The sequence below is a fragment of the Malaclemys terrapin genome, chromosome 1, assembly GCF_027887155.1.
Source record: "Malaclemys terrapin pileata isolate rMalTer1 chromosome 1, rMalTer1.hap1, whole genome shotgun sequence".
Classification (NCBI taxonomy): Eukaryota; Metazoa; Chordata; order Testudines; family Emydidae; genus Malaclemys; species Malaclemys terrapin.
This window is the reverse complement of record NC_071505.1, coordinates 265980973-265994037: the sequence shown is the minus strand read 5'-3', so window position 1 is coordinate 265994037 and position 13065 is coordinate 265980973. Positions and strand designations below refer to the sequence as shown.

Here is a 13065-nt window from a genome sequence, read left to right as displayed (position 1 = left end):
CTACCAACTATATGCCAATCCGCACTGTCAACCAGCCCCTAGCTTCTCAGTAGGGCATAAAGTCTGGCTGTCTGCCCGGAGCCTTAGATCTACTCACCCGTCTACGAAGCTGGACCACCAGTACTTGGGGGGCCCTTTCAGATTATGGAACAGATTAATCCAGTAACCTTCAGGCTACAGCTATCGGAATCCTTTCAAGGACTGTCCCGTATTCCATATCTCCCTGTTAAAACCACATACTGCAAATCCCTTTCACTGCCCTACCCCACCGATAACCATTGAATAGTAGGAAGAATAAACAGTATGGCAAATTTTGGACTGTCGCCAACCGTGGTGAAGGCTCCAGTAATTAATTGACTGGGAGGGATATGGCTAAGATGAATGCTTGTGGGAATCTGGGGAACACATCCATGACCCTGACCTGCATGCTTTTCACTGCGCCTGATTGAAGAAAACATGCCCTGAGGCCCCCAGGAATTGCACTTGGGTGAGGGGAGGGAGGATATTCTTAGGAATCAGGGCCTGCAGTGGAATCAGGCTCCTGGCACCCCAATAAGCAAAGCTGGCCTACAGCAGGCTACCTGATTGGTCAGGAAGGGCAGCTGGCTGGCTTTTGAACCCAGCAACATTAGCTCTCTGGCTGTTCAGTGCATATCAAGCCTGCAGCCGCGCTTGCCCTCGTTCCATCCTTGCTCCTGCTTTGTTCCAGACACAGTTCCTCTTCTGCTCCTGTCTCTCTGGTACTGATTGTTGGCTCTGCCCCTGGTTTATGACTCTGGTTGATCCACCATCTTTGGCATTAGACTTCTGTGTCTTGGTTACTGACCCTTGGCTTGTCCCTGGACTCTGCCCACCCTGGATAGAGGGTAGGGGAGTTCGGGTGGTGGTCGGGTGGGGGTGTGGATAGGGTTCAGGGCGGTCAGAGGGTGGGGAGCAGGGGCATTGAATGGGAGCAGGGGCCCAGTCAGGAATGAGAGGAGCAGTTGGATGGGGCGGCAGGGGGCAGTCGGGGCAGGGGGGGGTCCGGAGGTGGTCAGGGGACAAGGAGGATGGGGTAGGGGTCCTGGGGGGGCCATCAGGGAACAGCAGGGGTTGGCTGGGGCAGAAGTCCTGGGGCGACTGTCAGGGGGTGAGAAGCAGGGGTGGTTGGATAGGGGGCGGGGGCTGGGCCACGCCTGGCTGCTTGGGCAGGCACAGCCTCCCCTAACCGGCCCTCCATACAATTTCGGAAACCCGATGGGGCCCTCAGGCCAAAAAGTTTGCCCGCCCCTGTCCTACACAGTCAGTGCACTACCAGGGTTTGTGTTAATAAAGATCTTTGGGTATCTCATGCATGAAAGGTGCCAGAGGTGCTAAATATTACACTACTTATTATTTTAAGATAATTTCTATCCTGTTCTAGCATACTGCTTCTGATAGTAATTTCACCAAAACTGTCTGTGTTTAAAAAACCCAAGTACCCCCCAAACATCCTCCCCCCAAAAAGCCTGATCCAATTGTCTGGACAAAAATATTCTGAAGACAGGATATGGCAATGGAACATGAAACCATAAACATTGATTTGTTCTAGGTAGTCTCAAAAATCTATGTCCCTGTATTGTTTTGAACAATCACGTGTTTGGTTATGCCATACAAAATCAGCTGTACGTCTCTGAAGTCCAAACGTACTGAATACATAAGTGTCTTGAAACAGTTGGGCATGTTGTGATGTAGATATTGTAAATGCCCGTCGATCCAGCGGGTTATGTAGACAAGCCCTCAGTTACAATGTTAATTACTCCTGGGGAATTCTGTGTCACTGCCCACACATAGAATTCATGTCCCCTGCAGATTTCTTTGCTTCCATGTAGAAAAATGCCTTTCTGATGGGGAAGCAAAGGGAGGTTGCAAGAGCGGTCACAGTCACGCACCCCTTCCCAGTTGCTTGGGCACATTGTTTCTGGTGCCTTGGAGCAGCTGGTGGAGAGGTAAATCGCTGCCAGGGGCTGGGGACGCCCCAGCTGGTGGCTCGTACCTTGCTGGGCTCAGCATGACGGGACTTCCTCTTCTCCTACAAGGAGCAGCCAGGCCCAGGTCAGACCCATCTCCAGAAACCTTCCCTGGCAGCAGGAAATTCCGAACCCCATCGCTCCTCAGCCTTGGGGAAAGGGGTCACTGTACAGGAAGCTGTTCCCCAGATCATCCAACCCCTGCGCATCCAGCCTCCCCCATCCCCAACACCCCCCCCCATCAAGCCTCATCCCCTGCACCCAGACCATGTCTGCACTCAAACCACCACCCTGCTGAGCCCCATCCCCCACCAGGCGAGCCCCTTGCACCCAAACCCCTCCCCTGCTGAGCCCCAACCGTAGGTCCTGGAACTGGGGATGCTGCCTCACCCCTGGCTTGAAGTAGTTTCCATCATATAGAGGGTTTACAGTTTGGTTCAATGGCTCTCAGCACCTCCACTATACAAATTGTTCCAGCACTCCTCGCCCCAACCACGTTCACCTGCAGAGTCCCATTGCCCCAGCACCTGGAACCCCCCTGCCCAACAAACCCCTGTGCATCCTGAGCTGCATCTGGACCCCCCCCCCACTGAGCCACCCACACCCAGATTACCCCAACAGAACCCTCTTGCCCCACACCTGGATCGCCCCACACTAAGCCCTTTCACAATTAGATCCTGCTGGACTGAGCCTGCCTGCCCTGTAGCCTCCCCGCCATGTCTGTGTCCCGGGTGGGGAGGGGCTGCAGTGTGATCTCCCACCTCCATGCAGCCAGAGGTCTTTGCTCCTCATTGCCATGCTGGAGCCTCCACATTTATTCATTGACAAAATTTGCAGAATTTTAAAATATTGTGTGCAGAATTTTTATTTTTTGGTGTGGAATTCCCTTATGAGTAGTTAATGGAGTATTCTGATGTACTACTTAAACAAATCAGCCTTGCAGGTGCTTTTAACCCAGTGCACCTTTCAGATTAAGCAGCAGTTAAAATATGACTCACATGGATGATACCTCACATATAATAATTGGGAGAAATTTTACTTATTCTCTGACAGCCTGGGAGAGTGGCCAATAATAACAGACCTGTAGCCGGGAATGATAAACTTGTGTCTACGGATCGGGGATTAGTCTTTGAAGATAATGTATTGTGGAAACCGATGTGGAGCCTCTACCACACTAGAATTGGAGAGACTAGAATATCTACTAAACAGGAAGATATCTAATGTGCACTAAATAGCTACTGCCAAGGGACTAATGCAAGTATATTGCTATTGGTGCCTTCTAGTCTTAAAAGGTGAATCTCTCGCTTGGCATGAGAGAGAAGATTTAAAGAGAAAATGATTAGTGTGTTTTTTTTAAAGTAAAATTTCTAGTGTTAATTTAGGTTAATGTACCATTCAATGTCCTGTTTTACATTGACAGATAAGGAAGGGAACCATTTTTCTATTCTCTGGGTACTGGCGAGTGTTCTTCTTGGTGCAATAGCCATGCTGTGCAAAGAACAAGGAATTACAGTACTGGTAAGGTCTCTTCATAATCCACTAAATTCTGTCCTTCGCATCCATAAGCTACTACTGCACACATGCTGCTGCAAATCTTCTCCACATCTGTAAACAACTTAGACTGTGCTTCTGCACTAGTTAGTCTCTTAAGGAAATTGGCTTATGAATGTTAAACATTGACCTAGCCAGGCTCTGTGCCCAGTGCTTCTAAAGTGATTCCTTTTGTGCTTGTTTGCATCTGAGAGTAGCTTGCATGTACCTATAGAAGTCTCTACTCGTCTGCTTTGTAGATATTATAATACCACTTTTAATTTGTGCCACATTGGATGCCTGTGTTCTTGCATGTCTGACTGTCCTCTTGGGCCCACGATACCAGCAAATCTACAAAGGGATTGTTCATAGATTAAATGAACAAGACTGATAAATGGCTGATAAAGAAGTTTTCGTATGCCCCACATCCCTTTTTTTTAAAGGAACTGTTGACACTGCCTAGTTAGAAGTAGCTGTTCTGCTTATCACTCTTATTAATTCTCGTCCTTATTTTAAGCACGTATCTAAATAGGAGCCTTCTTTTCTTGAGTTGATGTGCTTCTGTATCTTTTTACTCACCTGCTGTCGTCCTGTTTGTGATGACCCTATTGCTTCAACAGTAGCCTACTGAGATGCCAAAATTGGGGTGTATTTCTACAACTGGAGAATGGCTTCAGCTAGAACTGGGAGGGATGGAGTAGTAGAACAGTAGTAGTAGAACAGAGGAATACTTAAGGAATGAAGAGCCTTGTTCATATTATTCTTGGTATAAAGAAGAGAAAACAAATGACAGTAAACATATCCTGGAGCGTAAGCAGAATTGTTTTTAAATAGACTATCTTTCAAAGACATGTGTGGGAGACACAGAAGTGGCTCTCTAACTTAAGATGTGCTATGGTTGTTTCTCATAGTAGCATGACAATAATGTTTGAGTAGCAGCCTCATCTTTTATTTTCTGGCTGTCTTTGTTGGATGTTGTATTGTTAGGATGATTATATTCATCCTCAAGCTCAGGGATAAGGGTTTCACAGTAAGAGAAGCACAGGCCAAAGGGAGCAAAAACAAGGGTAAAGAAGAGCCATAGAAGCCACACACAAAAATGAATAGTGCCTCATGCTGAAATGCCCCTTTCCAACTGGATCCCTGCCTCCCTCTCTTCCTCAATACGCCAACCACGTATACTGCCTGCTGGCCTCCTTGCATGGAGTCACTCTGAGGTTCATGCCAGTTTCCCTCTGATTCCTGTGGCTGACAGAGACTGATTTTGTCTTTGCCTCTTAATGAGTAGAAACCCTTACCCTCACCTAGCAATGTGCTTCTGCTAGTTCCTTGTAGCCCTTAAGACACTAGATTATCTCCAAAGATAATATTAGGATGCTAGCTACATATCCCTCATGCATAAGTGTTAAAAATTACTGAACATTTTTGGTGGGGTTGGGAGGTATTTGACATAGAATATGCCATGAAAATAGCATGTCAGAATAAAATGGTTACTGGAGCAGATGGATATATGGGACCTGATTCTGATCTTGTTTTCACCAGTGTAACTCCATTAACTTAAGTTGAATTACTCTTGACTTTAAGGTTTTGTCCGGCAAAGTGCCGAGAAACAAAGGCTGAATGCCTTCAGATCCTATAGAGGTCTATAGAATTTTGCCAGAGGTTTTTGGCACCTTGCAGGATCGGGCACTTACATTGGTGTAATTCCAGTGAGAATCCTGCCTGGATCCCCTATAACTCTAAGCCATTGCTCTGGCAACCTGTGTGACCATTTACAAAGGAAGAGGTGATTTGAACCCATCCAGCCAAAATATGCTTGATGCTTCACTGGTGCACAGTGAGAGGTAAGGGATGGGTGGCTTTTAAAAATCCACTTTATTGCACTAGTCCCCATGACTGCAACCCCTGGGCTGCAAAAAGGGTTGGGAGGGCAGAGAGGAGGTGGGGTAATGTTCTTATGCCCCCCATTACATATGCATAGACCAGGAGGCTGCCTGGCCATGCACAGGGGTGCATGCGGCATCCTGTCAAGTGTTGAGGCATGGTCTCCTGCAAGGTTCTTTCTTTTTCTTGGAGCACTGACTCTGTCCATTTGTAACAAGTTCAGAATCAGAATTGAGATTCACTATAGAAGTAGGATTTTTAAAATACACTTTTAATAAATGAATTCTGCTTTCTCTCTTGGTTATTTAGGGCTTGAATGCTGTATTTGATGCTCTGGTGATTAACAAACTAAATATTTTGGAACTTATTCAAAAGGTACTACATACGGACAAGTCATTGGAGGTGAGTGTGCTCAGTTTCAGTTCATTCTAGCTCTCCAGGCAACAAAAAAGATGCCATTTTCACAGTTTTGTATGTGCTGGGTGTGCAATCATAAACTAGATATAATTTCAGAGTCAGCAAAACAAGGCAATGATCTGGAACGTCTTTTCAGCAACATGAGCGATCATGGTAGAGCACTGCTGTACCCAGCAAGACTTAAACGCCTGCATTTCATAGCTCTTTTCAGAGCAATATATAAAGAGCTGATGTCCGAGTATTTAAGAAAGCTGGCTCTAACGCATGGAATCAGTCCAAGACCAGTTAAATGGATGTTGACAACATCCAATTGGCAAAGCGAAGAGTGAATTATTTATCCAGGTTTACAAAACAGATTTTAAGGCAGAAAAAGCAAGAGTTACAGCATGCACAGAAGTACTTGTTATGTAAGAGAATAATTTTCTCTTTTGGCAATCCAGCTCAGATACTTTCTTTCCCCCAGAACACAAATTGCCAAGAAAGAAAAAGACCTCCTAGTATCTAGACATAGAAGCTGTGAATGAGAACCCAGTTAATCCACTGGCAGTCTCTGGATAAACGGGTGTCTCCAGTGAACCCTAATTCATCCATTATCAGCTCAGATGGAATCTGGCATGTCACATGTGCAGTGGCTAGCAAATCCCAGAAATAACAAGCATTGGGTAAACTTTTGACTGCAACTGGATAGTCCCTCAAGAGAGAAGAGAGTTACTAATGATAAACTATCTGTCCCTCCCGTGGAGGGTTCAACAAGGCAGAAAAATCTTCATTGGACTTTGCATGGTGTAAAACTGCAGAGAACCGTTGCTCCTCTGGTGTTTAGTTTAAGCCCTGTGGAGCTTCCATAAACTCTGCAAGGATGAAATGTGAATGAAAGGCCCTTTGGAGCTTAAGGAGGGATCTCAGTAAATGGGAGTGAACTCTGTAGAACTGAATCAGCCAATTTGGGCAAAGATATCTAGCTCAAGGGAAAGGGGTAGTTCTAGCAGCAAAAAGGAATGCCAGAGCACTCAACAGTGTAAGTTGACTGTCAGACAGTTTAAGAAAAGTGAGGAGTCTTGGGATTAGTAGAGGACTAAAGCAGAACCACTTCAGAGTTTTATTGAGGAAATGCTTCAAAGATAAACCTTTTATAAGTGACTTTCTTTAAAATGTGAAGAGTTTAAAGCATTGTTTCAGTTTACAATTTTAAATCCTTAGGGCTATGTGTGGAAAACTTCAAATGCCAGTTATTTCATGAAAATACGATGGAAAATATTAATAGCTCATTAATTTTAACTTCTCCCACCTCCAAAAATTGTTCTGATCTGTGCATGGAAATGTTGTGTACAGACGGTTTCAAGTTTCTTACAATTTCTTCCCCCTTCCCCTGGGAGTCTAAAGAAACATTAAACTTTTTTTTTTTACGACAATTTCAGATCCAGACCCTCTTTTCACATTTAAGTCTCAACCCTTGGCATAAGAATTGGACAAAAGAGCAGTGACATTTCTTCTAATTTTTGTTTTTTAAATTTTTCTCTCAATCCATGATGATTTTCATGAAAGATAAACTTCCCTAACCATGTAGTGGAGAGTGATCTGAAAATGAGGTCATAATGGAACACTAGAGGCAGTCTTAAGGAAGGAATTCTTGCCCCGTTTCTCCATAATAAATCCTGTATAAACTGCAATAATACATTTTACAATAAAATATAGGTTCCTAAGTCACTTGGGTTTAGTCATGCTTTTAATAATTTTACCAGCTTCCTCCTTTTTCCCTAATTTTTAACTGTGGAACTTTCATGTATCAACTCATAATTTTTACACTGAATAGATTTAAATGGAGAAAAACACTTGTTTTAGAACAATATCATATAAAAATATCTGTTTTAAAACAGAACGCTAGTTAAATATTTCAATTGTATTTAATTGAGATGTTTTTTAAATTAAATGCTCACAGTACATTATCATTAATTCTCAGAGTATTGATCTTTCCAACATGCTGTATGAATACTTACATGTATGTTCTTCAAATCCCCTGACAGAAACTGACTTGAGAAATAACTTAAACTTCCAGAGATTGTTAGAGACGCTTCTTAAAGAGAAATTGTTTCCTTTGTAATTCATTATCAATAAAAATTTTTTTGCAATAAGTCTTTCTTTTCAAATTAATCATGAAGACCACAAAATAAAACCAGAGAGAAGGGAATCCTCAGCCCTTATTATTATTTTGTTTCTTGATTATTTGTTTCCCAAAGCTCCTACAACAGTGACTCTCAAACTTTTTTTTTACTTGTGACCCCTTTCACATAGCAAGCCTTTGAGTGTGACCCGCCCCTATAAATTAAAAACACTTTTTTATATATTTAACTCTGTTATAAATGCTGGAGGCAAAGCGGGATTTGGGGTTTGACAGCTGGTGGACCCCCCCCATGTAATAACCTTGTGATCCCGAGGGGTCCCGACCCCCAGTTTGAGAACCCCCTGCCCTACAATATATATCAGATGCTGTACAATCAGAAGGCACAGTCCTTCTGAAGAGCTTCTTTCTTATTCTTTATTTATAATAAATATTTTTGCCATAAAGCAAGTAGATACCCATGCAATAGAGAATTTGGTTCAATGGCTGTAAAACATTTATTCCCTTCGATATTTAGAATGCACAAATACCATCTTCTCTCCAGCTATTTCTGTTTTAGGTGGATGGGAACAAGATCTGAAGGTGTTAATAATTTGTCCTGTTGTTGTTTTTCTCCTGTAGAATGTTGGGTTGTTTAAAAAGGGACTCCTCTTCAGGATAACTGTTCTGTTGTCTGGAGGGGCCACTATGCTCTGCATGCGCTGGAGAATTATGGGCACAGGACCACCCGCTTTTACTGAAGTAGACAACCCAGCTTCATTTGCAGACAGCCTGTTTGTGAGAGTAAGTCACAAACCTGTCATACTTCCGCAAGTTAAAAAAAACTGGGTCTTTAAAAGGAAAGTTCAATTTTACTTCAGCACTTAAAAAAAAAAATCAATAAAATGAGTGTTGTATTTGTGGACTGTATGATGAATCACCTTTTTAGTAAATCTTGTGTGGTTTTATTTAATGTACTGTGTGTTTTCTTCCCCTCTTTTCTATGTTCATGGGAGAAGAGATACAATCCTTTTGCTGTCCTTTCCCTTAACAGCTATTGAAAGTTGGTCCTGCACTTTTCCTTCACCTTTGAATAAAATAACACTATGTTCTGGCTGGGTATGTGGCTTTGTATTGTGGTGGTGTGGTGATTTTTTGTTTTAGTGCCTTTGCCTACGGTGGGTATGTCTACACTGCAATAAAAGACCCATGGCTGGCCCAGGTCAGGCTTTGGGGCTATAAAATTGAAGTGAAGATGTTGGGGCTTCAGTTGGTCCCTGGGCTCTGGGACCCTCTCCATCTGTAGGGTCCCAGAGCCCGGGCTCCAGCCTGAGCTCAAACGTCTACACTGCAGTCTTATAGCCCTGCAGATGGAGCCCAAGTCAGGAGACACGGACTAGCTGTGGGTCTTTATTGCAGCGTAGACATACCCAATAATAAAGCTGAGCTTTTTTCACATTGCCTCATGTTTTGGGAGATTGTTCCATCCAGATCCACATACATAGAGGACTGTCTATTGGCTCTCCCATCCTGAATAGGAGAAACATCCTGTGCATGGAAAACGTTTTTGATAAAAATCATCATACGATTTAAAAAAAAAGCAAAATGAATGGACCTGTATGTAATTAGAATCATGCAGCATTTGAGTTAGGACACTTATTATTTTAAAAGATACATTTTTGGGGGTGGAGGGGAAGGGAAACAAAGATCACAGAGTGCTGAAGTTGGATTTTGGGTTTTTTTGGAAGTTTAGTATCAAATAAATGTTTGTTTTTCTTTGACTGACAGGCTATAAACTATAATTACTACTATTCGTTGAATGCATGGCTGCTGCTGTGTCCCTGGTGGCTGTGTTTTGATTGGTCAATGGGCTGCATACCCCTTATTAAATCAGTCAGTGACTGGAGAATAATTGCACTAGCAGCACTTTGGTTCTGCCTAATTGGCCTGATATGCCAAGCTCTGTGCTCACAAGACAGCCATAAGAGAAGGTAAGAGACAGTGCTGAATTTTAAATTCCACACTAGGTTAAGTACAGTATTATTTTGTTAAATCCAGTACTGATCATTTTAACAATTCAGTGGAACCAATATCTAGCAAATGTATTTCAAATAAATATTTATAGCTGCTATTGCAGTTTCATCCTAATTTGGGCATTGACTACTGGGAAGCAAACTTGTAGAAAGAGGTATGGATGGCTGCTTTATTTTCCTCCTGAGATGGCATTTTGAGATCCTTAGCACTGTAGGTGGTAAAAAGTAATTTGTGGTCAGAGCAGAGTGTAATTGATGTATGTTGTGCCCCTCTTTTTACAATTCTTTTTTTCCGTCTTTTGTAATAACAAAAAGGGGGCCTTTTTTGAAAAGATGTGATTCTGGCCATTGATTAAAAATAAAATGCTATCCCAGAGTGATTACTCTTTTATCAATGAAGGGTTATTGAGAAAATAATTGAGGGGGGGGGGGGGAATTGTACTTCATAGAAAAGAAAACCAAAAGCTTCTGTAAATAGAAGCCTTTAATATGATAAAAGAATGTTACATCTCTCATGATATGTTTAGGTTGCACTTTTTGGATGTCCTTAACTGATAAATTTGCCAGCTCTTTAAAATTATATAAACAAATTAATCCCAATGCCATCTATTGTTCAAATTTTTATCATCTTCTGCAGTGCCAATTTTTCCCTCTAAAATGCTAATCTATTATATATTTCCCTTTCCTCCATGCTTTTACTAGTTTGCACAGCCTAAGTCAATACTCTCATTAATACAGAGACAGAAGCAGTGAGACACACACACCAGAGTATAGTTAAATGCAGAAGCTGCAATTTTAATAAACTACCATATATACGTGATCATAAGCCGGTTCGTTTATAAGCTGACCCCCCTGAGATGGATAAGTTAAAAATGGAAAATTTTTATCACCTGTTCATAAGCTAACCCTATAATTCAGGGGTCGGCAAACTTTGGCTCCCGGTCCATCAGGATAAGCCGCTGGTGGGCCGAGATGGTTTGTTTACCTCTAGCGTTCGCAGGCACAGAGGTAAACCTAAGTAAACAAAGTGTCCCAGCCTGCCAGCTGCTTACCCTGACGGGCCAGGACAGCAACCGGGAGGGGGGGGATTTTTTTGGAGGGGAGAAGCTGGGGGTCAGGGGAATAACCCCCTGTGACCACACCCCACATGACCGCACCCCTAGCTTGGGACCCCCACACTCTCCCCATCCCATCCCTTCCCACCTTATCTGTGGAGGATGTTTCTGGCCTGGCTGCAGCTGCTCGGCAGGCTGGGCAGCGCAGCTGCAGCCTGCTCTGGAGGGCTAGACCGGGCGACACGGCTGCAGCATGTTCCAGCGGGCTGGGCTGGGCGGCACGGCTGCAGCCTGCTCTGGGGGCGGGGCTGAGTGGCACTGCTGCAGCCTGCCAGTCCTGGAGCTGCAGCTGCTTCGGAGGCTGGGGGAAGAGCAGCGTGGCCAGAAGCGGAGAGACTCTGGCCCCTCCTCTTCCCTTCTGGCTCTACTGGCTGTGCTGCCTCTCCTTGCTCCCTCTGTTGGCGGGAGGGGCTGTGTCCCACCTCTCCCTCTCTATACCCGTTCATAAGCCGACCCCCTTCTCTGGTGCTTCCCTTTTTTACTAAAAAAAATTCGGCTTATGAACGAGTATATACTGAATTAACCAACAAGGAACCCCTTCCCAAACTACCAGGCAAGGCTGTTCTAGTGTGGAATTTAACTGGGTGCCAGTGGCTCCAGGTTCTACAAATCTCACGATGGATATGGGGGCAGTGCCCCCTGTATGCCCCCAGGCCTGCTCAGGAATCTTGGCAAGAAATCAGAGTCACAGCCCATTCCCCTCATCCACACTGGAAGTAGGAGAGCCAGGCTGCATGAGGCATGGACCTCTTCACTCTGCAAAGTTGTGCTTGAAGCCCATGCCCAAGAAGCACATTGAGTTAAGAACCTCATATAGGACTGTTTCTTAACTCCCTCTCCACCCACCGGAACCAGCCAAAGTTGCAATATATATAATATAAATCCCTAAATCAAACTGCTTGGATGTTTGATGGAAGGTGAAAAAAACCCCACGCAGTCTTTTGCCATGTAGCGGAAAAAATTTGTTCCAGACTAGGTGACCAGACAGCAAATGTGAAAAATCGGGACTGGGGGTGGGGGGTAATAGGAGCTGTATAAGAAAAAGACCCAAAAATGGGACTGTCCCTATAAAATGGGGACATCTGGTCACTCTATTCCAGACCCCGAATAAAATTTGGCCAGCAGCATAGCCCCTTAAGGATCTAGTATACGAAGAGGGGATAAGGGTGGGGCTGGAACAAAGCCAAAATGGCTACTGGCCAGCCGTAGGCAGAAACAACACTTCCTTCCTCAACTTGCCTCTGCAGTTGGGAGCCAGTCAGTGGGTCTGTCCTGATCTAGTCATTCAATGGCAACCAGAGTGTGCGGGTCAGACTTAGATCCTGTTAGAGCCAAGCCACTCCCTCCCCCTCCTGGAAGGGAAGAGGAGGGAAGACCAGTGAAAGCCCAAATTTCTGCCTCCATTCCCCACCCAAGGGAGGGACAACAACTCAGAGAGCCAGTGGGCCAGCATCCATGATCACCTCTAAACTAACAAAATAATTTGGAAGTGAAGTGAAGGCCTAGCACATTGGGGGCGGTGGGGAGGAGGACACCCAATTTCGGTTTCAAGTTCCCAAAAGTTTATTATAAATATAAATTAGTGTAAAAATAAATATTTTAACATAATGTATAGATACCTTGATGGTGGTTCTCTTTTATGATGAACATTGTGGCTTTCTGACATGAACACTTGTCTTCTTTGATTGGTCTTCAACTGAGAACTGGTTATTTCAAGCAGTGTCTTTAACATGTTTATGATGCATCTTCGAGGTGGCTTTTTAAAAAAAAAACAAATATTTTACCTTAATTGGTCAATTAGTTTAAAAAATTTGTATATAGCTGTAATCAATAGTTTTATTGCCTGTATATTTGGATTAGGGTGAACAGAATTAATGTTGGTGTTGATCCTGTTTGAGCAGGGGATTGGACTAGATGACCTCCTGAGGTCTCTTCCAACCCTAATATTCTATGAATGATTTCCAAGACGTGTGGAATCCACGTCTTGACTTCAGTTTAAT

General features: G+C 43.8%; 1 protein-coding gene across 2 annotated transcripts in view; it reads left to right on the top strand.

Annotated features, from left to right (window-relative positions):
• Positions 1 to 13065, top strand: part of TMTC4 (transmembrane O-mannosyltransferase targeting cadherins 4) — a 72101-nt gene that overhangs the window by 28672 nt on the left and 30364 nt on the right. For both annotated transcript variants that reach the window (XM_054012792.1, XM_054012800.1), the window contains exons 6-9: positions 3409 to 3506; positions 5712 to 5804; positions 8560 to 8721; positions 9706 to 9908. In XM_054012792.1, coding sequence (XP_053868767.1) covers positions 3409 to 3506; positions 5712 to 5804; positions 8560 to 8721; positions 9706 to 9908 — 556 coding nt within the window. The remainder of the gene's footprint in view (positions 1 to 3408; positions 3507 to 5711; positions 5805 to 8559; positions 8722 to 9705; positions 9909 to 13065) is intronic.